The following is a 26,116-nucleotide window of genomic DNA, read 5'->3' as shown; positions in this document are numbered from 1 at the left end:
TAAAATAAAATTATGCACTGTGCATATAACTATAGTTTCCAGGCAAACAGCAACACTGCAGGTGGTTCTTGCCTTTTTTTTTTGTCTTTTTTTTTATCATGCCTTTCTGCTGGGTAAAATGAGAAAAGGACAAAGAACAATTCTTCCTGTAAGAGCTGAAGTTTTGCTCCTATCTCAGTGATGAACTGTCATATTTTGATCAGTGGCTCTGAAGAAAATATCCCCATCAAGCCTGGGACTTGATACCAAAAAATGTGTCTTACGAGCTTCTGGGCTCTCCCTTCTACACCATGTGCATGTTTTCTTCCTCTTCTCCCCCTTCTACATATATATATGTGTATATATATGTGGGTGTGTGTGTATGCATCCTGGTATGCCACACTGAAAACAATATATCTTTTGTTTACACTGGAGGCTTAATGCCTTCAGCTTGATAATTTCCCTTGTGACTGCTTCAGCTAAAATATGACTGCTAATAGTAATAACAGCCACAGTCTTAATCTACAGATGAAGATGCCTTCAGATGAAGATTGTCACATATTTCAGATGCTTTCTATGTAGGATTGCACTGATTCAGAAAAAAAAACCAAACAACACAACAAACAACAACAAAAACCCCAAACAATAAACAAAACCAAAAGAGTGGGGGGAGTCCTACAATTTAAGAAGAAAAGCAAAGCACTCTCTTCAGGAGCAAAGCAGTGCCAGGCACCGAGTGAAATACATTGGACTGGTCAGCACTGGGCTGATTTCATCTTCATAGCACGGCACTGAGGGCAGAGTCATTACTTTTTAAGTGAGCACACAAATAAAAGGTGGAGGAGAAAATAACTGGAAGCTGGAAGTTCTGTGGTGCACAGTGCTCAGCATACTCTGCCCTTATCTGACAAGCTGTGACATTAAGGTCATTTACTTTAAAGTTAAGACCATAAGCTTTTCATTCAGACTACAAACTCTTTACGTTTCTAGGCAAGACATAGCAGACATTTCTGTTCTTGGTCACTTGATTTGTCACTCATACATTGATAATGAAGTTTAGTAACAATAAGAATAAAATATGCTGGAAATTACATTTTAAATCATCTGTATGTTAGAAAATAATCACATCTCTGCATTTTCACCTGCTTATTCACAAGCCTCTCAAAAATTTCTTAGAATACTCTGAAAACTATGGGATGTTTCTAACAATAGCAAGAATATCCCAGAAAGTATTAAATACAGATATCTAATTCTGATGGATTTTTTTCAGCACCTCTATTGAATCATTCTGTAACTTAAAAATATCTGAATAAGACCCATTGTCTGTGACTGCCTGGAACGGAGGTCAGCTGAACACAGGAAAATCTGAATAGCAACACTCCAAAGTGAGGATGGCAACAGGCTGAACACTCCCTTTTTGTCTTACAGCAATTTACAGACCAAATTAATAAACAGGGATCACATCCTGTCATCACTCTCCTCTCTAAATTAATTCATTACCGCCAGCACTGAATAATGAATGAACCTGAAGTAAAATGGGACATCTTCATTTTAGCAGGTTCCTAGAGGTCAGCCTAGGTTTTTACATTTGCAGTAAGCTAAAAAGACTGCTCATGATGCATGAAGAAGTACAGATTCCTGTTTCCCTATGCTCAGATATGCTAGTTTTGTACTGATGAAAAATCACAGTAACTGCAAAATAAGTGCATGGGACTGAATATATAACACCAAGTAAGAAGGTGCTATTTCAACAAAGTTGAGGCAGACTTGCCAAACAGTCATGTCACATCAATGTCCGTATTTTCTTGTGTTTCCAGTTTTGGAGAAAGCTAAGACTCAGTTCCTTAGCTGTTTGGTCACTGCTCTGAGCCACAAGCATCTGGTGAAAAACTTCCTTTAACATCAATGAGTGGAATGACAGCTAAATGTCAAGTGTTATCAGCTTGTTAAAAACAAGGCCATAATCCAGTCATGGAGGTGAATAATAAAGGAGGAAAAGGATAGAAAACAGGAGTAATGTAATTCATTGAATTCCCAAACTGTAGTGTCCTCAACCTGTATTGTTTCAGGCTGCAGACCTGCCAGGTCTCAGGAGTTACATACATACATATAGGTGTTGTCAGTACTTGCACAGAATGCCTCCACAAGGAGAAAGAGCAATGCAGGTGATCCTGGGTCTGCCTGATTCCAAACTAGCTGTGGGCTCTGTATTAGCAATACAACACAAGTACAGGGATAATTCCAGGGCAGCAGGTACTATCCTTCAAAGTCTACATAAACCCAGCAGCCTCAACTCTTCCTGTCTTTATGACAGGATGAACACTGAGGAAAAAAAAACAGGCCTTTTGTGTTTGCAGACAACCTTGTCTAATGGAGCCCTTGTTTGTGGCTCTAGCCCAGAGAGTCCCATGGTGGAACTGAGGCACAAGTAAAGGAGACTTTGAAAGGTGCTTCTGAGCACAGCTGAGCTTGCTCTGGAGTTTACCTCTCCATCATTCCCATCTCCCAAGCTCCTAATCTGTTGTTATCAGTGAAAAAAAACACATTCAGCCTTCTCTTGGGAGAAGCAGAAAAGAGGAATGCATAACGGACAAGCACAAGCTATTTAGTTTCTATAAAAGAAAATATAGAACATGTTATGAAAAAAGAGGTCAGAATTCACTTAATGGTAAGATGCCACATTTTTTGGCATGCAAACCGTGTTTCAACATTGCACGTCTGTTACTGCTGATGAGCACAGCTGAGAAATGCAGAACAGTGAGCAGTCTAACACCCAGTCACTTGACCCTTTTCCCTACTATAGTAGTTCTAATGGTCAAACTACAACTAGTAGGAATGAACTTCCTGGCTTCTGCCTATCTGCTTTTCTGCTACTGGAAGTTTCAATTCAAATCTATCAATCATTTGGAAAAAAGGACTACCAGCTGTATTAAATCTAACATTTACTTAGGTTTGAGTGCTTGACATTCAGTCTTTAGCCCTCTTCATGCAGATTTTTATTCTCTGCTGTTCATACTGTCATAGTGCTAAATTTTGATTGACTGGAATATCTTAACACTAAGAGACAATGTCAATATACAGAGGAACTCTGAAAGGTAACCCTAAAAACCTACAAAAAGGCTGTCTGGATTTGTAAGAGTACAAGAAAAACAACCATATGAACTAATGCTAGTTGTCAACTAAGCTTCACCACTCTCACCCACAAAACTAGTTTGTTTACTAAGCATAATTTAAAAATAAGTTTTGATATTTCCACTTTTATATGGTGAACAGATGTAATCACACAGTTACAACACAAAACACAATTACTGTGTTTTCTGGTCTGTCATTTCAAAGACAGCCTTAAGGTCTACAAAAGTGTTGAATCAGTTTTCAAAGTGGTGCTGCCCAGCTCCTAGGAAATTGAGCTTCATTGTCTTTATCAGATGCCAGGCAAAACAGCAGGGCATCATCAATCTTACTAGGTGATTTCCCATTGTGTTTTTTCTTTTTTCCCCCATCTTTTCTGGTTTCATGTAATACAAACCAATGTATTTTCTTCTTAAATACAGGCCTCTATATTTTAGCAAAAATGTCTGTTTTGCCAGGTACTTCTTAAACATATGGCTACATTATATAAATACTTGATTTTTGTATACAGTCAATCTGTCTGGTTAAATTGAAAAATTTTCATATGCATATTGGATGCTTGTAGTCATGCATGGTCCTCACTGCAACTTCTACAGTCCTTCAAGTTATTTTACATACATTAAGATTTGATTCCAGCTACTTCTTGAGATTTCTCTACATAATGCTACAAACATTGAGTAAATTTAATCAAGCTGTAATCAATTATAGCCAAGGATAAGTTTTCCCTTTGGTTTTTGGTTTTGTTTTTGTTTTTTTCACACAGAACATACAACCTAGTCACTCTTGATCTAACACCTTTATGGAAACTCCACTTGCTGCCTAGATTGGAAAGTAATGGCAAAAAAAGTGCCTGAAGAAATCATTAGCAGCTTCTAATGAAGAACAGGAGAAGCCAGTGTCATGTAACTCTGCATCAGCAGCTCTGTTACTGAGACTGCACAAGGTTAATGGACAGATGGATTTTCAAAAGAGCCTAAGGGAGTCAGGAACTGAAATACCATTATTTCAATGGGAATTAGTACATGCTATACTTAAAGCTTGATGTCTACCAATAGCTGCAGGAGCCTTTAATATCCTGTTAGATCTGTCTACAAATGACCTACCTGCCAGAGCCACAGCCACAGCCTAGCATTTCAAAGTCCACCCATATTCCTGTCACTCAAGCAACTCATGTCAATCTCAGCCTTGTTCCTGGTGACCTGAAACTTTCTTCTGAAACTCACATTATAGGAGAAGAGTTGTGAAGGGAAAGGGCCATCTATCCTGCAGAATGTTCTGGCAAACCTCACAGAAATAAAGTAATTTTGCAGGCTCTGGAGAAAGAAATGCTAATTTCCAAACTGTGCCAGAGGATAAGCAAGAAAATGAGGCTCCCTCCTTATGTTCTCATTGCTCATTTCCTCTATTTGTTCAAACCACTGTTATCTTAAAATTCTCCTTAATCCCTTTTCATCATCTGTAGGGCCACCAAACAGTCTTGAAAGATTAGAAGTCACATCAATAGTTGGCAGTGAAGTCCTTGCCCTACTTAGTAACCTGAAGCGCACCCTCATCAGGAGGTTCTAAGGGAAAAAGATTCTTATGTCACCTTGTCCTAGTAAATCCAGGAACAGCATCATTAATATGTCTTCTCACATATTGTGTCTGCTATGTAAGAAAAAGTAAGGAGCCTGTGGTGTAGAAACTTTGGTCAATTTGGGTGTTTAACTGACTTTACAGTTAAAAGGGGAACAGGAACCAAAATTTCTTTGCAGATCTTAACATTTACTACTTAATTGGTACAGTTTATCTATCTCCACAATGCCAGCAATTTCTACAGGAACTGCATAAATGTTTAATAATAATAACAACAGCAACAACAACAACAATATTTTCAAAAAGTGTTATATTTTACCTAAAATTATTCACTTGAAGAAGATTTTAACAGCGACCTAGAGAACTTCTTGCTACTAACAACAGCAATCTCAGTAGAACTGATTCTCTCAATTGAGGCAATCTGATGTTGAATGTCAACCACATGCTCTTTAACAAATTACTTTTGTTAGAAAGCAAATTTAGCAATTTTAATGATCTGATTCACTTACCTCTGAATAAATGGCTTTTTGGACATAAATCATGCATAAATTGAAACTAAAGTTCATTTTGGTAGGATTGCTCTGGGTGAAGCTCTTCCCAACTGTGTTCCTGTTTCTTTATCATAACAAAAATAATGACTTAATATTTACATTGCAGCAATAACATGGGCTTCTCTTAAGAATCTGATTCTATTTGAGATTATGCATGCAGATACACATGAATTTGAATTTCATATCTCATATTACCTGCCAATATCTACCATTTTGCTTTTCTACCACACAGGTCTGACAATCAGCACATCAGGCATGAGCTGAATAGCTCTACAACTTATGGAATGCTCTCTTCTATTTTATTCAGACAGACTCATTGGATTTTCTGTAGTGCTGAGCACTACAGTAGATGGCTGCTTCATAAATCTACCTATCTTTACAATAGCTTTGTGAGGTGAGTGTCTGGCACCATCTCCATTCTACAGATTGGATGCTAAGGCTGAAAGATGCTAAGATGAAAAGCACATATACATTTGTAGTGCTCAATATAAGATGCCTACAGGCATTTATCTGTTTGCTTGAGGACAAAAATAGATATATTCAGAGAAAGTGACCACTTACTTCAGCTGCTGTGAATGTTCAGTATTTCCACAAACCTCTGGGTTTTCAGTTAGGTACCCAGAAAATTAGGAGCAAACTAATGACTGATCTGTGAAGAAATGGCTTATGAAACTTGGCCAGCATCATGCAGAAATGTGGTTCCAGAGACAGAATTAGAATACAGTTCTCTAGGGGAACATTCTCCTGCCTTTGCTGCAAGATCATTCATCAGACTGCAATTCCTTTCTTCATTTCTAACACCATTTATAACTTCTATAATAAAAATTACAGACAATATTCTACTTGCACTACATCATTCTGATTCAGCTTGACTGGCTTTTCAGTGTCTCCCCAGTCTTCTTTAAAGAGACTACCCTAAGCTTCAAAATCTGAATCTCTGCTCTACATCTCTCCTTCTTTACCTTTCATTACCACAATTTCCACTCAGCAGACTTCTTTTCCCATTTTACTTCTTTACTTTTCTAATACTGCTGTTGCTGTAGCTACTGCCTTCTCATTACTGTGTCTCCCTACCACCCTTACCCCCCCAAAACCCAACACAAGCAAACAAAAAAAGCACAAAAAAAACCCCACAAAAAAGCCCACCCCAGATATAAACTTTTTTCCACATTGCCTAGTCAGGAACAGAAAATCATTGTGGTCACACCACAATCAAATGCAGTGCTCTCAGGTATGGCCAAGATATACAATTACTGCAGAAGTCCTATGTGGATTCTCAGGACTGTCTCCCAAGGGAATCTCTCAATAAGTGTCCTGAACAGGCCAAAGTCTGCCCTCCAGAAGTCCAAGGTGGAGGTTTTGCTAATCCCCCTCCTTACATCTCTAAGAATTGAATACTTCACCATTTTGTGATCACTAAGCCCAAGACGGCCTCTGAGGACCATATCTCCCACTAATCTTTCTCTGTGAGCAAGAGGTCCAGCTAGGCACCTCCCCTGGTAAGGGTGCTTAGTTAGTCCTTGCTTGGGGATCCCTGCATTGTTCTCCCCTCTGTACCAAAGTGATGCCCCCAGTATTCTTAAGCTAACACTTTCATACACCTGAGGATTAGAAGATATAGTTTATGCAATAATTGGAATATGATGGATGCATGCTTTCACCACGCTTGGATGCTTCTCTGAGCTTCTCAGTGGCTTCTGCCCCTTCTGGGCTCCCATTGCTACCACAGGCTAAATCTACCCTCACACAGCAATTCTCCAAAAGTGCTGTTGCAGATACTGTAGTTCTAACCAGGACCTGTTTTGTTGTCACCAGAGTTGAGCACGGATGTGCTGGAGGCTCTGGTTATTGTTCTGCTCTGATAACTGAAGCCAGTGAAGTCTCCTCACCTCTGGTGCTCACTTGCTTTTTAGGTGTTGATCAGCCTGGCTAGAGAAAACTCCTTATTAGCACTCCCCAAAATAATCCCAAAACCTAAAAGGTATGACTTTGAAATGAGCTAGATTATGCCAAAACTAAACTGCAAAATCTTGAACAAAAAAACTATTATGAGGCTTCCTTTCTTCTTGTGATTTACACACACCATGGATTAAAATATAATTTCCAGTTTTGCAGCTATTTTTAATAAATTATCCTGTAATACAATGTAGTTTTCTTGAAAAAAAACTGATGCATATCCAGAGAAATACTGTATAAATGTCTTCTTGTTTGAAGTTCTGAGGAAACAGCTGTATATCTATTAGGATAGTAATCTAATTTTAGATTTAAAAAACCCTATTATTATTATTGTTATTATTTTCCATATAATTACAGTGTATATAGGGGACACAAAGGTAACAGAAAAGGATTATTTTGTGAATGCTGCCACAAGAAAAGATGAAAAGTCTATGTTATTTCCCCCATGCATTTTCCTCAGCGTAAAATAAAACAGTCAACATGTGGTCCAGAGATGATTCTTCATGGATACGCAGCCAGTACCTCAAGCAATTAAAACTGTAATTGCGCCTAATTCTGCCCTTGTTGTAATTATAATTCTAAAATCTTTGGTTTACTGTTACCATTTTGTCACAAAATCAAACCCATCTCCCTCCTGCCACACTATTCTAGTGGCTATGTTTGAGTCAGGGTCCTCTGACCTTACAGTCTTCACTCTTGGTATAATTCTGCCTCTGAAATTTGGCCCCACGCCTGATTCCTCTCTCTCTAATATTGACTTCCCTATCAAGTGGTGGTCTATAGTTCACCCTGTATCATAGTTGAGAGCAAACTATACTAACTATGTCAAAACTTTCAGTGACACTGTGGCAATCTTTGATTTCCCACATTTTAATCAATTGTTTTTGCAGGGTCTGGAAGATTTCCTTTATCACTTTAACCATTTTTCTTACTTCAATTTTGCAGATGACAGCAAACTGGGAGGAGTGGCTTATATGCCAGAAAGTTGTGCTGCCATCCAGAGGGACCTTGACTGGCTGGAGAAATGGGCTGGCAGAAACATTACAAAGTTAACAGAGAAAAGTGTAAAGTCTTGCTCCTGTGGAAAAATAATCCCATGCACCAGTAAATGCTGGGGGCCACGCAGCTGGGAAGCAACTTGGCAGAAAAGGCCCTAGGTATCCTGGTGGTTGCCAAGTTGAACATGAAGCAACAGAGTGCCCTTGCAGCCAAAAAGGATAATGGTAGCCTGGACTCGATTAAGCAAAGTATTGCCAGTAAGTTGAGGGAGGTGCTCCTTCCCCTCACTGGTGAGGCCACACCTGGAGTACTGGAGCCGCTTCCAACCTCAAGGATTCTGTGGTTCTTCCCAATATCTGTTTTTTAAATCCCTGACATACCATTAGAGTTCTTTAGCTATATATTCACTAATAGCTGTACAAATTTCTGAATTAACCCAAAAAGGTTTATGAACCTGTACTGATTCAATTACCAACAGGTTGCTATTAATGGAAAATGTGTTCATGCAAGTATGGTGCCAGTTGGTCACTGAACATTGCGAACCATGTAAAATATGATGCTGCCTGTCGTGGCAAAAGAGACACAGCTAAACCTTACAAATGAATCATTCTAAGAGCACAGAGAGGGTCTCACACAAATTGAAGATGAGCTTTATGCAGCAGCTTCATTGTTAAGAGTGTTTATGGGGATTAGCAGAGATGCAGGTTTAACACTCCTTTCTGCCTGAAGGGATTTAAACCCACATCAATTACCTCACAGCACACTGCCCCTGTTACCAGGCTGTAAAATACTCTGGAGTAGGATTTTCTCACTCCCTCTGTTAAAATTGTTCCATCTGGGATGAATCAATAACTATTAGAGAAGAAACTACAATAAATTCTCACTGTCTCATCCCGAATGGGCTATAAGTTTGCATTCTCAACCAACGTGCCAATGGATATTTAACTCTCTCTGTAAAGTGCAATAATTTCCTGTGAAATACAGACCCTCATTCCATAAGACTCTGTAATCCTAGTTCTTAACACATTTTTCTTACGGAAGATGGAAAATGAGGGTCGGAGTCACTAGACGAGTGATTTGAACTCACATCTCTCACGTTCTACAGACAAATGCAGCGATAGTGCTCCCAAAGGAGAAAATGTGGGGAAAAAAAGAAGCTGCAGAGATAAAATTAAATACTGATTGTCATATAAGTGAATGGAGACAAAGTTGCATGGGAAGCAAAAATACTATGGACTATTACAACTACTAGGGCTATCTTATTCAGACTTAATTTTGCAACTTTAGTGTTCTTTTCTATAGCTCAGTCGATGTAAAAACACAAATATACTCCTCTACATTTAACAGCCACAGATACTGTGGATAAAAAGGAAATGAAGACAAAGTAGACACGTTGCAGGAGGAGGGATCAGAAATAGTATTTTTGTCCTCATTCTTTGAAAGAAAGAAAGAATATAAATAAAAGACATTTAGAATAATGGCAGCAGTTGTAAAAGTTAGAGTCTGGTCGTTCTCATCCTGCCTTCTTGTAAGCCACTCACCATTGCTTATAGTCAGCATCACAGTTGCAGTAGTACTTGGGGTCAGTACAGTTGCGTTCAATGCCACAGGCACATTTTTGAATGCCAGGTCCCGATCCACCCCAATAGTAGTGCTTCTCATTGGCTTTTCCAACCCACCAGGTATATGGATTCCCTTCTGCAAGGAATGAAAGCACAAGGTTATGATGCATCAAAGAGGTAGAGCTCAAGGATTCATTACTGGGGCTCTGATGTTCAATACACGGATGTGAACAACGCATAGCTGGACAGCAATCCTGCATTTCTGGCAAACAAATGTGTTCATTATTACTGAACAATTCAAACGACCTTGCCAGGTAAACAAGACACATTTAATTTTCTGTATTCACCCAATTTGTAAAGATTGAAATTAATTAAATGTTTTGTTGTTTTTTTTTTTTATCTCGTATGCTCTTTGTTTAGCTTTGTAATTCTTCTCAGTTTATATAATGAAAATATGTGGGGAGGTTGCATAATTACTTTCAATTAAATTCAAATTCATATACTAAGGTATTGGATTATTCAATATTTGACCGCAAATTATCCACAGAAAGATGCATTAATTTTATTTATATTTTTGTAATAACAGCTTTTAATTTGAAATGAATCTGTCTTCACTAGAAAACAAGTATGTTCATCATGCTGTCTCCAGCTGGTCCAAAGTAAAGTGTAAAGAAGTATTACCAAGCTCCAAAAGCATCTTTACAATTTAAAAAAAAGTTTGGGTTTGTTTTTTTTTATTTAATACTCGAGCAAAGGTGATCTGAACTTTGATATAATAATATTTCTTGGCACTGCATTTGTACCTTAACATTTTTACATACTGCTTTAAATTTATTTCTAATGCTTTTGGATTCGGTAAACCTCTTACATGTAAATAAATAAAACTCCTCTACTTTAATTTGTAATTTGTAAAAAATGCTCTTACTAAAAAGTTTCTTTTTATTTCTCCAGCTCAGCAAGACACTTATATATAAGCTTAACTTCAAACCCATGCAAATAACTCAATCAGTCTCAATTTATGATTTTTCACATTTAGAAAACATAATTGAACTCAGCCTACAAACATGTTTCTTTAATATGTCTTTTTCCCTCATATAACCTGCTGTTGGTATTTTCTCATTAGATAAAATGAAACTATTTACAAGGAATACACTTATTAACACATTTTACAAGTACAACTCTACATAACAGATACTCTACTTTTCATAATCTTGTTTGTTCATCTCACACATCTCCAAAATCTACATCCATAATCTTAAAAATAGTCCTTTAACAATTAGATTTTATTACCTAGACTATGGTTCTACTCATCCCAGACATACATTGTAAGTAGTCACAAACTCTACTGAAAACTAAATTCCAGAGACGGAGAGAGCAACCGAGTATTTGCAGGCATGTTATAAAAACCACCAAAACCCAAAAAGACTCTCTCAGCTCTCTGAAAATACTTCTTTGTTCAATGTTTTTAAATTGTTGAACATCATATAAAATAATGTTATTGAAAATACAGTAGTGTAAAAAAGTATGTGGTGGTTGAAGGTTTTTATTAGATGTTACTGTGCTGCACAGTACGATCATTCAGCTCTACTGCTAATGCAATGGGTATGCTGAGAGCATGACTTGATTCGAGACTTTAAATTGGTTATTTTACCTTCTGTGACTTGATTATTATGGAACTAAGTGCTGCGAGTTAGAAGCCATGTTCATGCTGCAGCTGCCTTTCCAAGCAGCAAGGTGATCTATCACATATGAGAGTACATAGTCCTCGCTTCCAAAAGGTTATTTAATAAGCACGTAAGGCAGTGGGGCAGACTTCATATTGGGACATAACTCCATGCACTGAAACAGGATGAGCCTCACACCAGATCACCCTGCAGCACAGTGGTCTATACAAAAGGCTCTGGATCTCATTGATAGTCTATGGTTAATAAAAGGGTGGGGACACAGTGTTGTGTCCCATCTGCACTTTGAGAACAGCTCTTTGTGGCCATCCTGCCTCACATCAGCCAAGAAGAAGAAAAGCAGCATTTTCCCTAGAGTTCATAAACTCTAAACCAGCAATGCTATGCAGCTATATTGCAGACATCACTATGACTGGGCATAACAAAGAGTAAAACCCTTTATTGGAGAGACTAAAAGAATAATGGAAAAGAAAGACTACAAGTGAGAAGGATGTGCCATGCAGGTAAAAAGTATTTAGAAATAGGATCAATCTTCTCCTCTCACATTTCACCCTGTTTTATAACTCTATAATCTCCTTTAGAGGATGTGAGTCCTGTTTCAGAGGCCTTTGCTTATTTTTTCTGCTTTGGAAACTGCTGCAAAGGGCTGATTCAAGTAGAAGTAGTAGTGCCCTCCAACATGAAGACTGATCATTAATGGCTATCATTCTAGCCATCAGACTATTTTATCATACATAATTATTCTGCTAGAATACAAATCCTATTGGCCTTATGGCATTGAAAGTATATAAACTCAGTTTAAAGACAAAAAACCGTAGAGAAAAAAGTTATACAGAAAAGATGTCAAGCATATTGAGATGACAAGTAGCCCCAGAAGATACATTTTCATACCATAGGAACAAATTTGGAGTAATGAGATAGCTTTTTAGTTTGTGTCATTGATTGACTGCTTTTCTCTCCCAAGCTTTTGTGGACAAGAAGAAGGAGCAGGAGAGATACTCTCAGCCTGTGATGGAATTTTGGTTAGAATCATGTCTTCATGCAGAAATGCTCTTTAGGCATGAAAGAGCTCTCGCTTAAGGGCTGCTGTAGGAAGTGCTTTAAGTTTATGTGTACTAAGTTATGACCAAGGTGTCTTCCCATTTCCCTTCTTGAAGAGACACCACTTTTAAGGGGTTGTGTGTTTATTACTCAGCCACTTAGCAGAAAAGCAATTATGGTATCAGAGGAAAAGATGTGTGTACCAAGAAAGTGGACAAATATATCCAGCCTTCAGGAGGTTCATGAACCTTAATGACCAAGTTAAGAGCTGTGGTGTGAGAAGAGTCTTCTAAGGGCAAAATGGTTGATCTTATTTTAATGGGGCATGTGGACATAGGAGTATCGCCAGAATATCAGATTCAAACCATGATTCTAGTGATTCAGACCTCTCTCTCACAAACAAAAAACCCTTCAGCATTTACATGCAATAAAGTTAACAGTGGTTACAATGGCTTTAGAGTGCTGGACTTTTATTAAAATTATTTTAGAATTCTTATTTAAATACATGTACAATGTTAGTCTGGATTTGCAGTTATTAAATCAAAGTAAGTGAAGAATCTAGTCATCAGTGTTTTCTATCAGTAAGTGCTTCTCTTCTACAGAATATTCAGAAAACTGTAAAGGACTAAGGGAATGTCTTTGTATTCTCACAGAGCTCTGAGTGTCATAAAAAAGCGATTCCTTTTTCATCTTACAAATGTCTCATTGTGTGAACTATTTCATTTAATATAAAAACATATCAAACCAAAGTTAATGTAGTATGAAGAGAACTCTTAAGAGTCAATAATATATTTATTTCTAACATAGCCTAACCATCTCAAAATGTCTAATTTTTGAAAGCATGTTTTTTATTCCACTAAGCGTTTAAATGAAACCATTTGCTTTTATTATTTTTAAATGCAAGTGATTAATAAAAAAGGTGTTACTTGAAACATTTTAGGGATGTTGTTTCAAAGCTGGTCAGTATCAGTAACTGAAGCTGCCATACCAAGAGAGCTCAGATTAGGGAATTCAATAAAGTGGACAGATGCTCCGTGGCGCCCTGCATTCAGTAGGCTCTGTTCACAATACAGGTAGGCTGTGACAGCCTGGACAGGCTAAATATTTCTCTTCCATTCACCATCTCCTCCCTGCAGCAAATGTTTGTCTAGACTCTTCATTCTTCCTTCATTAAAAGACAGCACTTTTTGCAACCAGGATCTTCATTACCTGACTGACTCCCATGGCTACTGAAGGAAGACTGAGTGTGTTGCTCCTGCTCAAAGGGAGGAGGCAGTACTCTACTCCAGCAATTACTCTTATGCACCTTTTCCAACTTTTGGGATAAAAGAAGCAACAATGGTGACTATACAAGTCTCTTCCCTTTGTTTCCTGTCCCAGCTCTTTCCCATTCCTAGCACTTAATTTTGGGAAGAACAGCACCAGAAATCAGTATTGCCAGTAGTTCTAAGAACATAGCCCATCTCTCCTAGAGTTCTGTGCCTGACAGGAGCAAAGGGAGGTAATAGTTAGAGAAAAGATCTGAGGTTGGCTGCTACTTGTGGTTGCTTAACTTTGCACTCCCTCAACATCTATTCACTGCATTAAGGATGCTAGCAGGCATGTTTCTCCCAATTCCTGTTAGTGCTTGTTTATAGATCCACTGTCCATGAATTTGCCTAATTCCTTTCTGAACCTGTACATTCTATCTGCATCTGCAGCCTCTTGTGGTGAATTAAAGCAAACTACAACTTGCTCTGCATGAAGATCATCCTCCTTCTGACTGTCAAGAGCATTTTCCTGGCCTCTGCCTGGTCTTTAAAATCAAAGGGAATGGCATTAAGAAAGGCAAGAAACACTTTCAAGCTACAGCCAATGGCTCAGAACCTCTGAAAAACAAGACAGACCACTGGGGACCCTGTCTAATTTGAATTACTATATTTTGCTGATCCCCTGCAAGCAATTAGGTGTAAATTTAATGCACTGGATAGCTCTGAATTGAAATATTCATTCATTCATTCATTCATTCATTCATTCATTCATTCATTCATTCATTTTAAAGGAACCATTACAGACATCCATTAATATTACAGATTCCCTAATAAATACTGGGGAATTCCAACAATAATCACACTATGTGTATAATTATTTTTACTTTCAGAAAAGTTTCTTTTGTTCAGTTCTGAACTTTGTTAATGAAACAGACTAAAACATCACAGGTTGAACTGATTGCCCAGTTCTTGTTATTGGTAGAACAGGCCCAAAATTATCTTTTCAAAATGTATTACAATTTTGGTAGCCTAAATCAATCATAGGCAGAAATGGAAGATATTTCACTGGCATAATATTCGATGATGAAATTAAAGACAAAATTTCAAAAAAAGTCAATCTGCACATGTGGGAAGGCAAATATAATTCTTCTATTTTTGAATGAAATATATTCTTTACACGTGCCTTCTGCATTAAGCTACACCATGGCATACAGTACCTTTAGCCTCACATAAGGGTAACGCGATTTCAGGCCATGGTTCATTAGAGTCTGTGCAGGAATTCTATCAGATATTGCACTGAAGAAACAGGCACTGAAAGAATAATTTTGTCACTGTTTCAAAAGTTCAGCATGCTAATATGGCTTTCACCTTGCTTTTATTGCCATTTTTTTTCCTTACACCATCATCAGTATCTATTCTGCTCAGGCGAAATAATTTTTATGAACAATGTGAGGCATTTATTTCAGTTTCTGAAGACTTGGTATTTGGAAAAAAATAAGCAAATCTGGTCTAAGTTATTAATGCATTAAGTACATCCACGTGTTCCAATTTAGGATTCTTAAAGTCAAGGGTGACCAACCTAGGTAGGCTTTGCTGACCTAGTTTATTTTGCGCTGAGTTTATTTTGCTGATCTGCATTGTTATGTATATACTTAGGACTAATATGAAGCTGATGAGACACTTTGCAGGTTTGCTGCCCCTGCCTTGTGTCACAGCAGTACCCATCTAGACTGAACATGCAGTTGCTGAGGGGCTTCACGGCAACAGCAGAAACTCCTAGCTGAAGATGTTCAACTGTAGAGCAGAGTCTGCTACTGCTTGAACCCCAGGTGGACTGAGAACACGCTGTGCCAGTTTAAATGATCACCCAGAAGGCCAAATTATTTGAAGCTAGGAGGACAGAGCTGAGAGAAAAGTGTGTCTGGTTGGTCACATTTACAGATTTCAGTGAAAGCATCTGAGCAGAAAGTGACTTCTTACGTGAACTTTTTCAGATAAAATGACAATTCATATATAATATCTATACAGTATGGAGGCTGTTTTTCTATTTATTAAAATTTTATTGATTTTCTTTTTTTTTCAGTAATACTTCTTGATCTCTATTGCTTTGTGCAATATGTACACATGAATTTCATATATTTTAAAGTTAATTCCCACGTTGTTATTGTAATTTTGTTAACTGATAAATCATTTTTCTTTACAGCCAACTAGGAAAGGTATAAGGAATGCTTAGTATTCATGAAAAGAGGTTGCAACAGTATGCATCATTCTGCTAATGACTAAAGAGTTAGATTAGTCTAACCCTCATGGCAACACAAAGTGAGCATTTGAGCACACAGAAAGCTTGGGGAAGAAAACAGATTCAAAACCAAACCAAGAAAAGGAAAATAATGAAAAAGAACCCTTGGCAACTTCAGAAAACCAGGACTACCTAATTCACAGCTGCTTGCAAGCTTAATGGAAATATGACCTGAAAATTTTAGTTTCTTATTACACTTTTCATTCTGTAGGCACTTGTGTCTGTTTTAGTTCTTTTTTACATATGTACCCAATATATTCTAATACATTCTTTTAGACTATTTTTTTCTATGACTAGCCTGGAGCATTCATTTTCTTCAGAAGCTCACTGAGGTGGCTGGTCTATTTGACAGTACTATTTATTTACAAAAGTTGTGCAAACTGTGTGAGAATTTATGATCACAGGACCACAGAACTGTCAGAGTTGGAAGGCACCTCTAGAGATCATCTAGTCCAACTCCCCTGCTAAAGCAGGATGGCCTAGAGCACGTTACTCAGGACTGCATCCAGGTGGGTCTGGAGTATCTCCAGAGAAGGGGACTCCACAATCTCCCTGGGCAGCCTGTTCCAGTGCTCTGTCACCCTCACCATGAGAAAGATTTTTCTCATATTTAAATGGAACTTCCTATGTTCCAGCTTGTGCCCACTGCCCGTCATCCTGTCACTGGAAACTACCGGAAAGAGCCTGGCTCCATTCTCCTTGCAAACACCCTTTAGATACTTATAGGCATTAGTAAGGTCTCCCCTCAGCCTTCTCTTCTCACAGAATCACCAAGGCTGGAAAAGACCTTTAAGATCATCAAGTCCAGCCTATGACCTAACACCACCACAGTGGCTAGACCATGGCACTAAGTGCCACATCCAGCCTTTCCTTGAACACATCCAGGGACGGTGCCTCCACCACCTCCCTGGGAACTCCATTCCAATGTCTAGTCACCCTCTCTGTGAGGAAGTACTTCCTAGTATCCAACCTAAACCTCCTCTGGAGCAGCTTAAGGCTGCTCTTGTCTTGTTGCTAGTTGTCTGGAAAAGGAGCCCAGCCTCCACCTGACTACAACCTCCCTTCAGTTAATTGAAGAGAGTGATAAGGTCCCCCCTAAGTCTCATCTTCTCCAGCCTAAACAACCCAGCTCCCTCAGCCTATCTGTATAAGACTTTCCCTCTAGTTCCTTCACCAGCCTCATTGCCCTCCTCTGGACCTGCTCCAGCACCTCCATCTCCTTCTTGAAATGAGGGGCCCAGAACTGCACACAGTACTCAAGGTGAGGCCTCACCAGTGCTGAGTACAGGGGGAGAATCACATCCCTACTCCTGCTGGCCACACTATTCCTGATACAAGCCAGGATGCCACTGGCCTTCCGGGCCACCTGGGCACACTGCTGGCTCAAGTTCAACTGGTTTTCAACCAGTACTCCCAGGTCCCTCTCTGCTGGGCAGCTCTCCAGCCACTCTTCCCCCAGCCTGTAGCTCTGCCTGGGGTTGTTGTGGCCAAAGTGCAGGACCCTGCACTTGGTCTTGTTGAATTTCATGCCACTGGCCTCAGCCCATTGACCCAGCCTGTCCAGGTCCCTCTGCAGCTTCTTCCTACGCTCCAGCAGATTGACACTCCCCCCCCCAAGTTGGTGTCATCTGCGAACTTACCAAGGGTGGACTCAATCCCCACATACAGGTTGTCAATAAAGATGTTGAATAGGACTGGGCCCAGTACTGATCCCTGGGGGACACTGCTGGTCACCAGACACCAGCTGGATGTGGCTCCATTCACCATCACTCTCTGGGCCTGGTCATCCAACCAATTTTTAACCCAGAGAAGGGTGCACCTGTCCAAGCCATGGGCTGCCAGCTTCTCCAGGAGGATGCTTTGGGAGACTGTGTCAAAGGCCTTGCTGAAGTCGAGGCAGAACACATCCACAACCTTCCCCTCATCCACTAGGTGGGTCACCCAGTCATAGATGAGATTGATCAGGCAGAACCTTCCTTTCCTAAACCCATGTTGGCTGGACCTGATCCCCTGGTTGTCTTCTACGTGTCACTTGATGGCATTCAGGATGATCTGCTCCACAATCTTGCCAGGCACCGAGATCAGGCTGACAAGCCTATAGTTCCCCAGATCCTCCCTCTGGCCCTTCTTGTAGATGGGCGTCACATTGGCCAATGTCCAGTTATCTGGGACCTTCCCCTTCTCCAGGCTAAAGAGTCCCAGCTCTCTCAGCTTTTCCTCATAAGGGAGATGCTCCAATTCCCCAGTCATCTTTGTTGCTCTCCACTGGACTCTCTCTAGTAGTTCCCGGTCTCTCTTGAGCTGGGGAGCCCAGAACTGGATGCAGTATTCCAGATGTGGCCTCACCAGGGCAGAGTAGAGGGGGAGAATGACCTCTCTCAACCGACTGGCCACACTCTTCCTTATGCACCCCAGGATTCCATTGTCCCTCTTGGCAGCAAGGGCACATTGCTGGCTCATGGATAATTTACTGTCTACCAAAACTCTCAGATCCTTCTCCTTGGAACTGCTTTCCAGCAGGTCCACCCCTAACCTAAACTGGTGCATAGGGTTCTTCCTTCCCAGGTGCAGGACCCTACACTTGCCCTTGTTGAGCCTCATGAGGTTCTCCTCTGCCCAGATCTCCAGCCTGTCCAGGTCACACTGGATGGCAGCACAGCCCTCTGCAGTGTCAGCCACTACTCCCAGCTTGGTATCATCAGTGAATTTGCTGAGGATATGCTCGATCCCCCTGTCCAGGTCATTGATGAATATGTTGAACAAGACGAGACCTAGTATTGGCCCCTGGGGGACATTGCTGGCTACAGGCCTCCAACTTGACCCTGCTCTGTTAATCGCAACCCTCTGAGTTCTGTCATGCTGTCACCTCTCAGTCCACCTCACTGTCCACTCATCTAGCCCACTTTCCCTCAGTTTCCTAATGAGAATGTTATGGGAAACAGCGTCAAAATCCTTGCTGATGTCAAGGTGGATGATATCTGCTGCTCTCTCTTCACCTAGCTTGCCAGTTATGACAACAAAGAAGGCAATCAGATTGGTCAAGCATGATATCTCTTGGGTGAATCCATGCTGACTTCTCCCAGTGACTTTATTTGCTTTCACATGTTTTGAGATGACATCCAGAATGATTTGTTCCAACACCTTTCCAGGGAGGGAGGTGAGACTAACTGGCTTGTAGTTCCCTGGGTCCTCCTCCTTGCGCTTTTTGAAGACTAGAGTGACACTCACCCCACTCCAGTCCTCTGGCACCTCTCCTGTTCTCCATGACCTCTCAAAGACGATGGAGAATGGCCCAGCAGTAACATCTACCAGTTCTCTCAGCACTTCTGGGTGCATTCCACCAGGGCCCATGGATTTATGATGTCCAGTTTGGCTAAGTGGCCTCCAACCTAGTTCTCCTCCAGTGAGGGAAAGTCTTTCTCTTTCCAGGCTTTCTCTCTTACCTCCAATGTCTGGGATTCAAGAAGGTCAGCTTCAGCAGTGAAGACTGAAGCAAAGAAGGCATTCAATAACTCCGTCTTCTCTGTGTCTTCCACCATTAGGTCACCCACTTCATTCATCAGTGAGCCCACATCTCCCCTAGTCTTCCTTTTTCTATTGATGCATTGGAAGAAACCCTTCTTGTTGTCCTTATATCTCTTGCCAGATTTAATTTCAGGTGGGCTGTAGCTTTCCTCGATGCATTCCTGCATTCTCTCTATATTCCTCTATTCCTCCCAAGTGGCCAGTCCTGTTTTCCACATTCTACGGACTTCCTTCTTCCCTTTAATTTTTTCCAGAAGACCCCTACTGGTCCATGCAGGTCTCCTACCTCCTCTGCTTTATTTCTTCCTCATAGGGATGCACTGGTTTTGAGTTTGGAGGAAGCAGTGTTTGAAAGCTGCCCAGCTCTCATGGACATCCATACCTTCCAGGGCCCTTATCCAGGGTAATCCAGATCTAAAATGTGCTCAGAAACAGAACTCTGAAATAAATAACTTCTCAGCCTGCTTTTTAATATAACAATCTATATGATTTGCTGTCTAAACTAACAGCCAAGGCATTTTAATGCATCAATACTAAGAAATAGGTAAATATTTTTAAAGATATTCAGAATTATGCCATACTTCATTTCTATAAATGAAAAATTGTTAATATTTTAACAGAAAATGAAGACAAATACTGGAATGATGATTTTACTTTGAAATATTCAAAAGAACACTTTCAATTATTTGTGTCCCAATTCTCAGTAAAGTTAATAAAACACACCCTTATGCACTGTTTTCTTAAGAGAACCTATGAATTAATTGCTGTCCCTTTCCCCCACAGCCATAAACCAGGGGAGGCAAGGCTAACCATTTCCATAACCCAAACTAGAAGAATCAGATGTTTAGATGCCCAAACAGGAGCCCTGGCTCTCCCACAAATCCTGGAACAGACTCCTGCGATCAGGTCTCACCATACTTCTTAGGCTTCAGTTATATTTTGGTACACAAAGACTGGCCTAACTGAGAAGAAATTAAATTTTCTCATCTATGTCCAGTAAAGACAGAGGAGGGAACCTATTCAAGTGCTTTAGGAACAAAATTACTGCCTGCTTCATGGTGCTCATGCCTCACAGTGATGGCCAGTGCCGTGTACTCCAGTGCATGAAAGTGTTCTCAGGTGCCCACTAATTTTTCAGAGAACGTATTTCATATATGTACGTATCAATTTCAAAAGATAAAGCAGCAAATACAGACTTATCCTGGATACTAGGCATTTGGTTAAAGCATCCTTCCAGAAGGAAGTACTCCGTCCAGGGGGTACTCCTTCCAGTACTTCCAGGGGTATCCCTGATTATTGAGTAGAAGTCTGTATTTTTGTTCTAGTATCACAGCTGCTGCTTAAAATTTTCTTGCTTGGATCCACAAAAATGTAGGCAAAGATGACTTTTCATTCAGAATTAGCAACCTAGAAAAAAGATTAGGAGGGAGAACAGTCATACTGGTGCCCAACAGCATCTTATGAAAAAAACGCTGTATGAAAAATCTTCTGACAGCTTTATTTTGCCATTGGAGGGATTTACTCTTCACCCCAGCTCATGAAAAGCTAATACAGTACAAATGATTTTTCCCCCTGTCAAGACTCATACTCCAAACTGCAGCACTACTAACCAAGCCTGACTTTTCATTTTACTTGGAATCAAGTCACAGCAGTGAGATTTAGCTGGGGAAAGCAGCTGTCAGATGTCCTTGAATGCTGCTGTTTGCTGCGTTTTGAAGTGAATTCGTTATAAAATCACCACAGTCCCCACTGTCCTTAGCAACACAGTGTGCCAGACTTGCCCCTGTTGCAATTAATTGTATGCTGTAAATTCATTAGATCTTTTAAGGCCAAAGAACAGCATCTTTGCTTAAGGTAAAGATAAGGGGAAATGGAAAATGAGTACTTTGAAACAATGAAATGTTTTTCAAAGGCTAAAAGAACATTTACATACATATGTATTCTACAAGAAGAGCTCACTACAATTTTTACTATGTGTGCTGAAACAATGCCATTATGGTGCTTATTCTAAGAGGAGGACAGACAGGACATGTGTATCATAGTTAGAAAGGGTTACTGCAGTAGGAATAGGCTTTTCCCAGCTAGCACTATCCCAGGAAGCTCAGGTACCAGCAACAACAAAGCTAGAAAAGTCTTAATACGAGTTTACCACTCACCCTGAAGTTTGCCCAGCTGTCATGACAGAATGCCCATTTCCTTGTCATGGTCTTGCAAAGAACATACTAACAATACACTAAGGGATTCAGTGATTTTGTCAAAGAGGTGAAAGTATTTTTGTGGTAAGTTGTTAAAAGTTATCTCTAGCCACCTTGATGGAAAAGTGGCTGATATTTAAGGATCACCTTCTCCACACCCAAGAGTGATGCATCCCAACTAAGAGGAAATCAGGTAGAAACTCCAGGAGGCCCATGTGGATGACCAAGCAGCTCCAAAAAAGCTCAAACTTAAGAAGGAAGTATACAGAAGGTGGAAGCCAGGGCAGGTACCCTGGAAGGCTTATAGGGAGCTTGTCAGAGCAGCCAAGGATCAGGTAAGAAGAGCCAAATCCCAGATGGAATTAAATCTTGCCAGGGATGTAAAGAGCAATAAGAAAAGCTTCTATAAATATGTTGGGGATAAAAGGACAACTAAAGAAAATGTAGGCCCTTTCTTGAAGGAAATGGGAGACATAGCTATGCAGGATATTGAGAAGGCTGAGATTCTCAATTACTTCTTTGCATCAGCCTTCTCTGACAACTGCTCCAGCCTCATTGCAAAGACCACAGCAGGTGAAGGCAGAGACTGGGAGAATGAATTACCCCCCACTGTAAGAGAAGAACAGGTTCGTGACCTTCTAAGAAACCTTGAAGGTGCACAAGTCTATGGGACCTGATGGGGTCCATCGATGGGTCCTGAGGGAGCTGGCGGATGCAGTTGCTAAGCCTCTGTCCATCATATTTGAGAGGTCATGTCAGTCTGGTGAGGTTCCCACTGAGTGGGGAAAAGGTTACATAGCCCCTGTTTTTTAAAAGGGGAAAAAGGAAAACCCAGGGAACTACAGGCTGGTCACTCTCACCTCTGTGCCTGGCAAGATCATGGAGCAGATCCTCCTGGAAACTCGGCTAAGGCACATGGAAAATAAGGAGGTGATAGGCAAAAGCCAACATGGCTTCACTAAGGACAAATCATACCTAACCAATTTGGTGGCCTTCTATGACAAGGCTACAGAGATGGTGGATAGTGGCAGGTCAACTGATGTTATCCACCTGGATTTGTGCAAGGCATTTGACACTGTCCTACCTGACATCCTGGTCTCCAAACTGACAAGACATGGATTTGACAGATGGATCACTTGGTGGATAACTGGCTGGCTGGCCGCATACAGAGAGTTGTGGTCAATGGTTCAGTGTCCAAGTGGAGGCAAGTGACTAATGGTGTCCCTCAGGGGTCAGTACTGGGACCAATGCTGTTCAACATCTTTGTTTGAGACATGGACAGCAGGATTGAGTGGATCCTCAGCAGGTTTGCAGATGATACCAAGCTGTGTGGTATGGTTGACACCCAAGAGGGACCCTGACAGGCTGGAGAGGTGGGCCTCTGCCAACCTCATGAAGTTCGACAAGGCCAAATGTAAGGTTCTGCACCTGGGTCAGCACAACCCCAGGCACAAATATAGGCTGGAGAGCTGTCCTGAGAAGGACTTGGGAGTGGTAGTAGATGAGAGGCTCGACATGAGCCACCAGTGTGCGCTGGAGCCCAGAAAGCCAACTGCATCCTGGGCTGCATCAAAGGAAGTGTGGCCAGCAGGGTCAGGGAGGTGATTCTGCCCCTCTACTCTGCTCTGGTGACACCCCACCTGGAATACTGTGTATGGTTCTGGAGTTGTATCACAGGAAAGACAGGGACCTGCTGGGGAAAGGGGATGCATTTTGAAGTCTTCTAGAGCAAAAGTCTCATCTTACAGCAGAGATCTATTGAGAAGATTTCAGAAATTGTAGTTAGTAGCACAACAGTGATTACTCTTTAAGGAGTATGATTTATAGGGGCCTGTAAAACCAAATTAAAATTATTATATCAGACTGAGTGCAAAGAGAGGGCCATTTAAGCTGGCATTCAATACATTATGTGCAAACAGGGCAAATGTAAAAATAATTTCTGTAAGAAGTTCAGTCAAAGATACTGGTATCACAGAAATGCAGGCTGCGATCACATTTTTAAATGAGTTTAAATGCTGTTAATATATGATAAAGTCAATCAAACCATTCCTTAAATAAGTGTAAAACAGCCAAAGAATTACTGAGATCTTGCTTTGTACACCCACATAGGAGTGCCTTTAGCCTATACAGAAAAGAAGAAAGATAACATTCTTATGTGTACCTACATAATTCAGCATGGAGTGTCTTGCTGGTACATTTTATCTGATTCACAGCAATAACAGCCTACACGGAACTAAATATGACAACTCCTTAATAGCTGATGCCATTATTTTGCTAACAAATGAACTAAAACTAACAAGATCCCAAGGTAAATTAAGCTACACACTGGGTGAGCAGAACTGATGAAAGCTTTTTCTGTGAGCAGTCTATCCTCAGAGGTCCCATACTTGTCTCCAGCATTTCTCCTTTCAAATTGTTTCTCCCTGCCCCCAAGCACAACCCAGCCATAGTTTTTGAAAGAAAAAAGCCATTATAAGAGCCAGAAGGACTTTGGGCTTCTCTCCACCCATGAGAATTTAGTATCTGGAACTTCATATGGAACATGGACTGTGGCACAATTGGAAATTGGTTTTGGGATGCACTAGGGTTTTCTTTTGTTGATGAGACTGCTGCAGCAGCCACTGCTTGCTGTCGATTTTCTTTCACCGCTGACCCTTGAGGAACCTCAAAACAATCAGCTTTATTTCTTCATTTCCATTGTGCCTCCACTGCTGTATTGAGAGCTATGACTTCCTAATAATAACACCGATATCCCTATTACAGATCACACTGTCTCAGAAAATTTATCTTTTTTGGGGTTTACTGTTATTTTTTCTTTTTAAATTACACAGTTTGTGTGCAGAATTTTGAAGCCACAACTAGCACTAACATATGAATGCAGACATTAGCCTGTTCGCATAGTAGCCACACTGCTCCCAAACCACCCATCATTCCAAATTTGGAAGGTATCTGATCCTTTGGAAATAAAAATTACACAACACATGTATTACCATGACTTGAATGTGCTGTGTTCCTTACAATAGCAATGGATTTCAAATGAGGACAAAATGACCAGATGAGCCTCAGCACTGAGGCTTACAGCAGACTGACTATCAGGCATCTTTAAATTGAAATAAAGGAAGGTACACTACACAAAAAACATTATTTTGGGACCAATAAAGATGAAAACCAAAGGTCCAAAACCAAGCCATCTGTTATGCGAGGGCTATTTGGGACAGAAATGCGATGTGTAAAAGAATAACACTCCCAAAAAAGCCATCCTGTTAGAAGGCATTTTCATCCTTTTTGAATTTCCACAGTCCAAGCACTTTTGTTTTCCAAGGCTTTTGCTGTTGGAGATAAACCTGTAAATTATTACAGACTATTATATCCTCTTGTTAAAAATCAGACCAACATGTAAGTTTTAAAGGGTATACTGAGTACATGCAGGTTTTAGAATTTGTATGAGACATCAATAATGATGATGTTGCTACAGACAAGTCTAAAAAACATACAAATTTCAGTGTGAAAGGGAAGAAGCAGGAAAGTGGGATCATTAACTTCAAATGTGTGACATGTTATCTTCAGAATAATCTGGATAAAACTGTCTTCGTATGCAATGTTGGGATATGAAACAGTCAGAGCCCTTTTTAGTTGATCATTTGTTAGACTTGATGATGGGCTTGTGTTTTGCTGTTTTGATTATTTCTCTTCTAGGTCAGGTCGGGTCTCTTGGCTACTGTAAGAACCATGTCTCTATTGATTCCTGGGAAACAGACATGCTTATTGATCAGGACTGACAACTGGAAAGGTTAGGTGATGTGTTGTACATTGTCAAGCTCTCACCTCCTAGAGTTTAAGCTCAGGGCACTCTTTTCCAACTGAAGCTGGTTCCATCAGTCCATTCAAGCACATTAATTCTCTCATGTGGATTTCAGATTCCTCTACGGGAAAATAGAAATTGGCTAATGATGCACTTTATTGAAGACCTAATAAGATATTATGATAATACCTTATTCTATGAGTTGAAATGGCATTTCTTAACTATCATTATATATACTCACAGGGCAGAGGAATTACACTGATGAAGTGTATGGAGTAGTAGCTGCAGTATTAACAGAAGAACTCCAATTTCACTGGCTGCTGCAAAACTTGAATTTAATCCTACATTACTGCCCCGATGCGAAGAATGATTTCCCCTGCCTTGTGTGATAGAGTTTAAGTTCCACACCCTAGAGACATAATGACATAGTGGTGAATATAACAACATCAACAATTTTTCCCTTGGTCAATTCTTTGGACTTCCTTTGCTCTGGCATGTAGTCTTCTTCATCAAGACTAGGAGTTTACCTCCCTGTCTGCAAGGCCAGCTTGCTAAGACAGCTGTTGGAGAA

At 40.3% G+C, this 26,116-nt stretch overlaps 1 protein-coding gene across 1 annotated transcript in view; it reads right to left on the bottom strand.

The window, feature by feature from the left end:
* The window catches only part of CNTNAP2 (contactin associated protein 2), a 1,111,126-nt gene that overhangs the window by 198,214 nt on the left and 886,796 nt on the right, over positions 1 to 26,116 (bottom strand). Inside the window, exon 14 of the mRNA XM_051611595.1 lies at positions 9,731 to 9,887. Coding sequence (XP_051467555.1) covers positions 9,731 to 9,887 — 157 coding nt within the window. The remainder of the gene's footprint in view (positions 1 to 9,730; positions 9,888 to 26,116) is intronic.

Source organism: Apus apus, chromosome 2 (assembly GCF_020740795.1).
Source record: "Apus apus isolate bApuApu2 chromosome 2, bApuApu2.pri.cur, whole genome shotgun sequence".
NCBI lineage: Eukaryota > Metazoa > Chordata > Aves > Apodiformes > Apodidae > Apus > Apus apus.
This window is presented reverse-complemented; position numbering and strand designations above follow the sequence as displayed.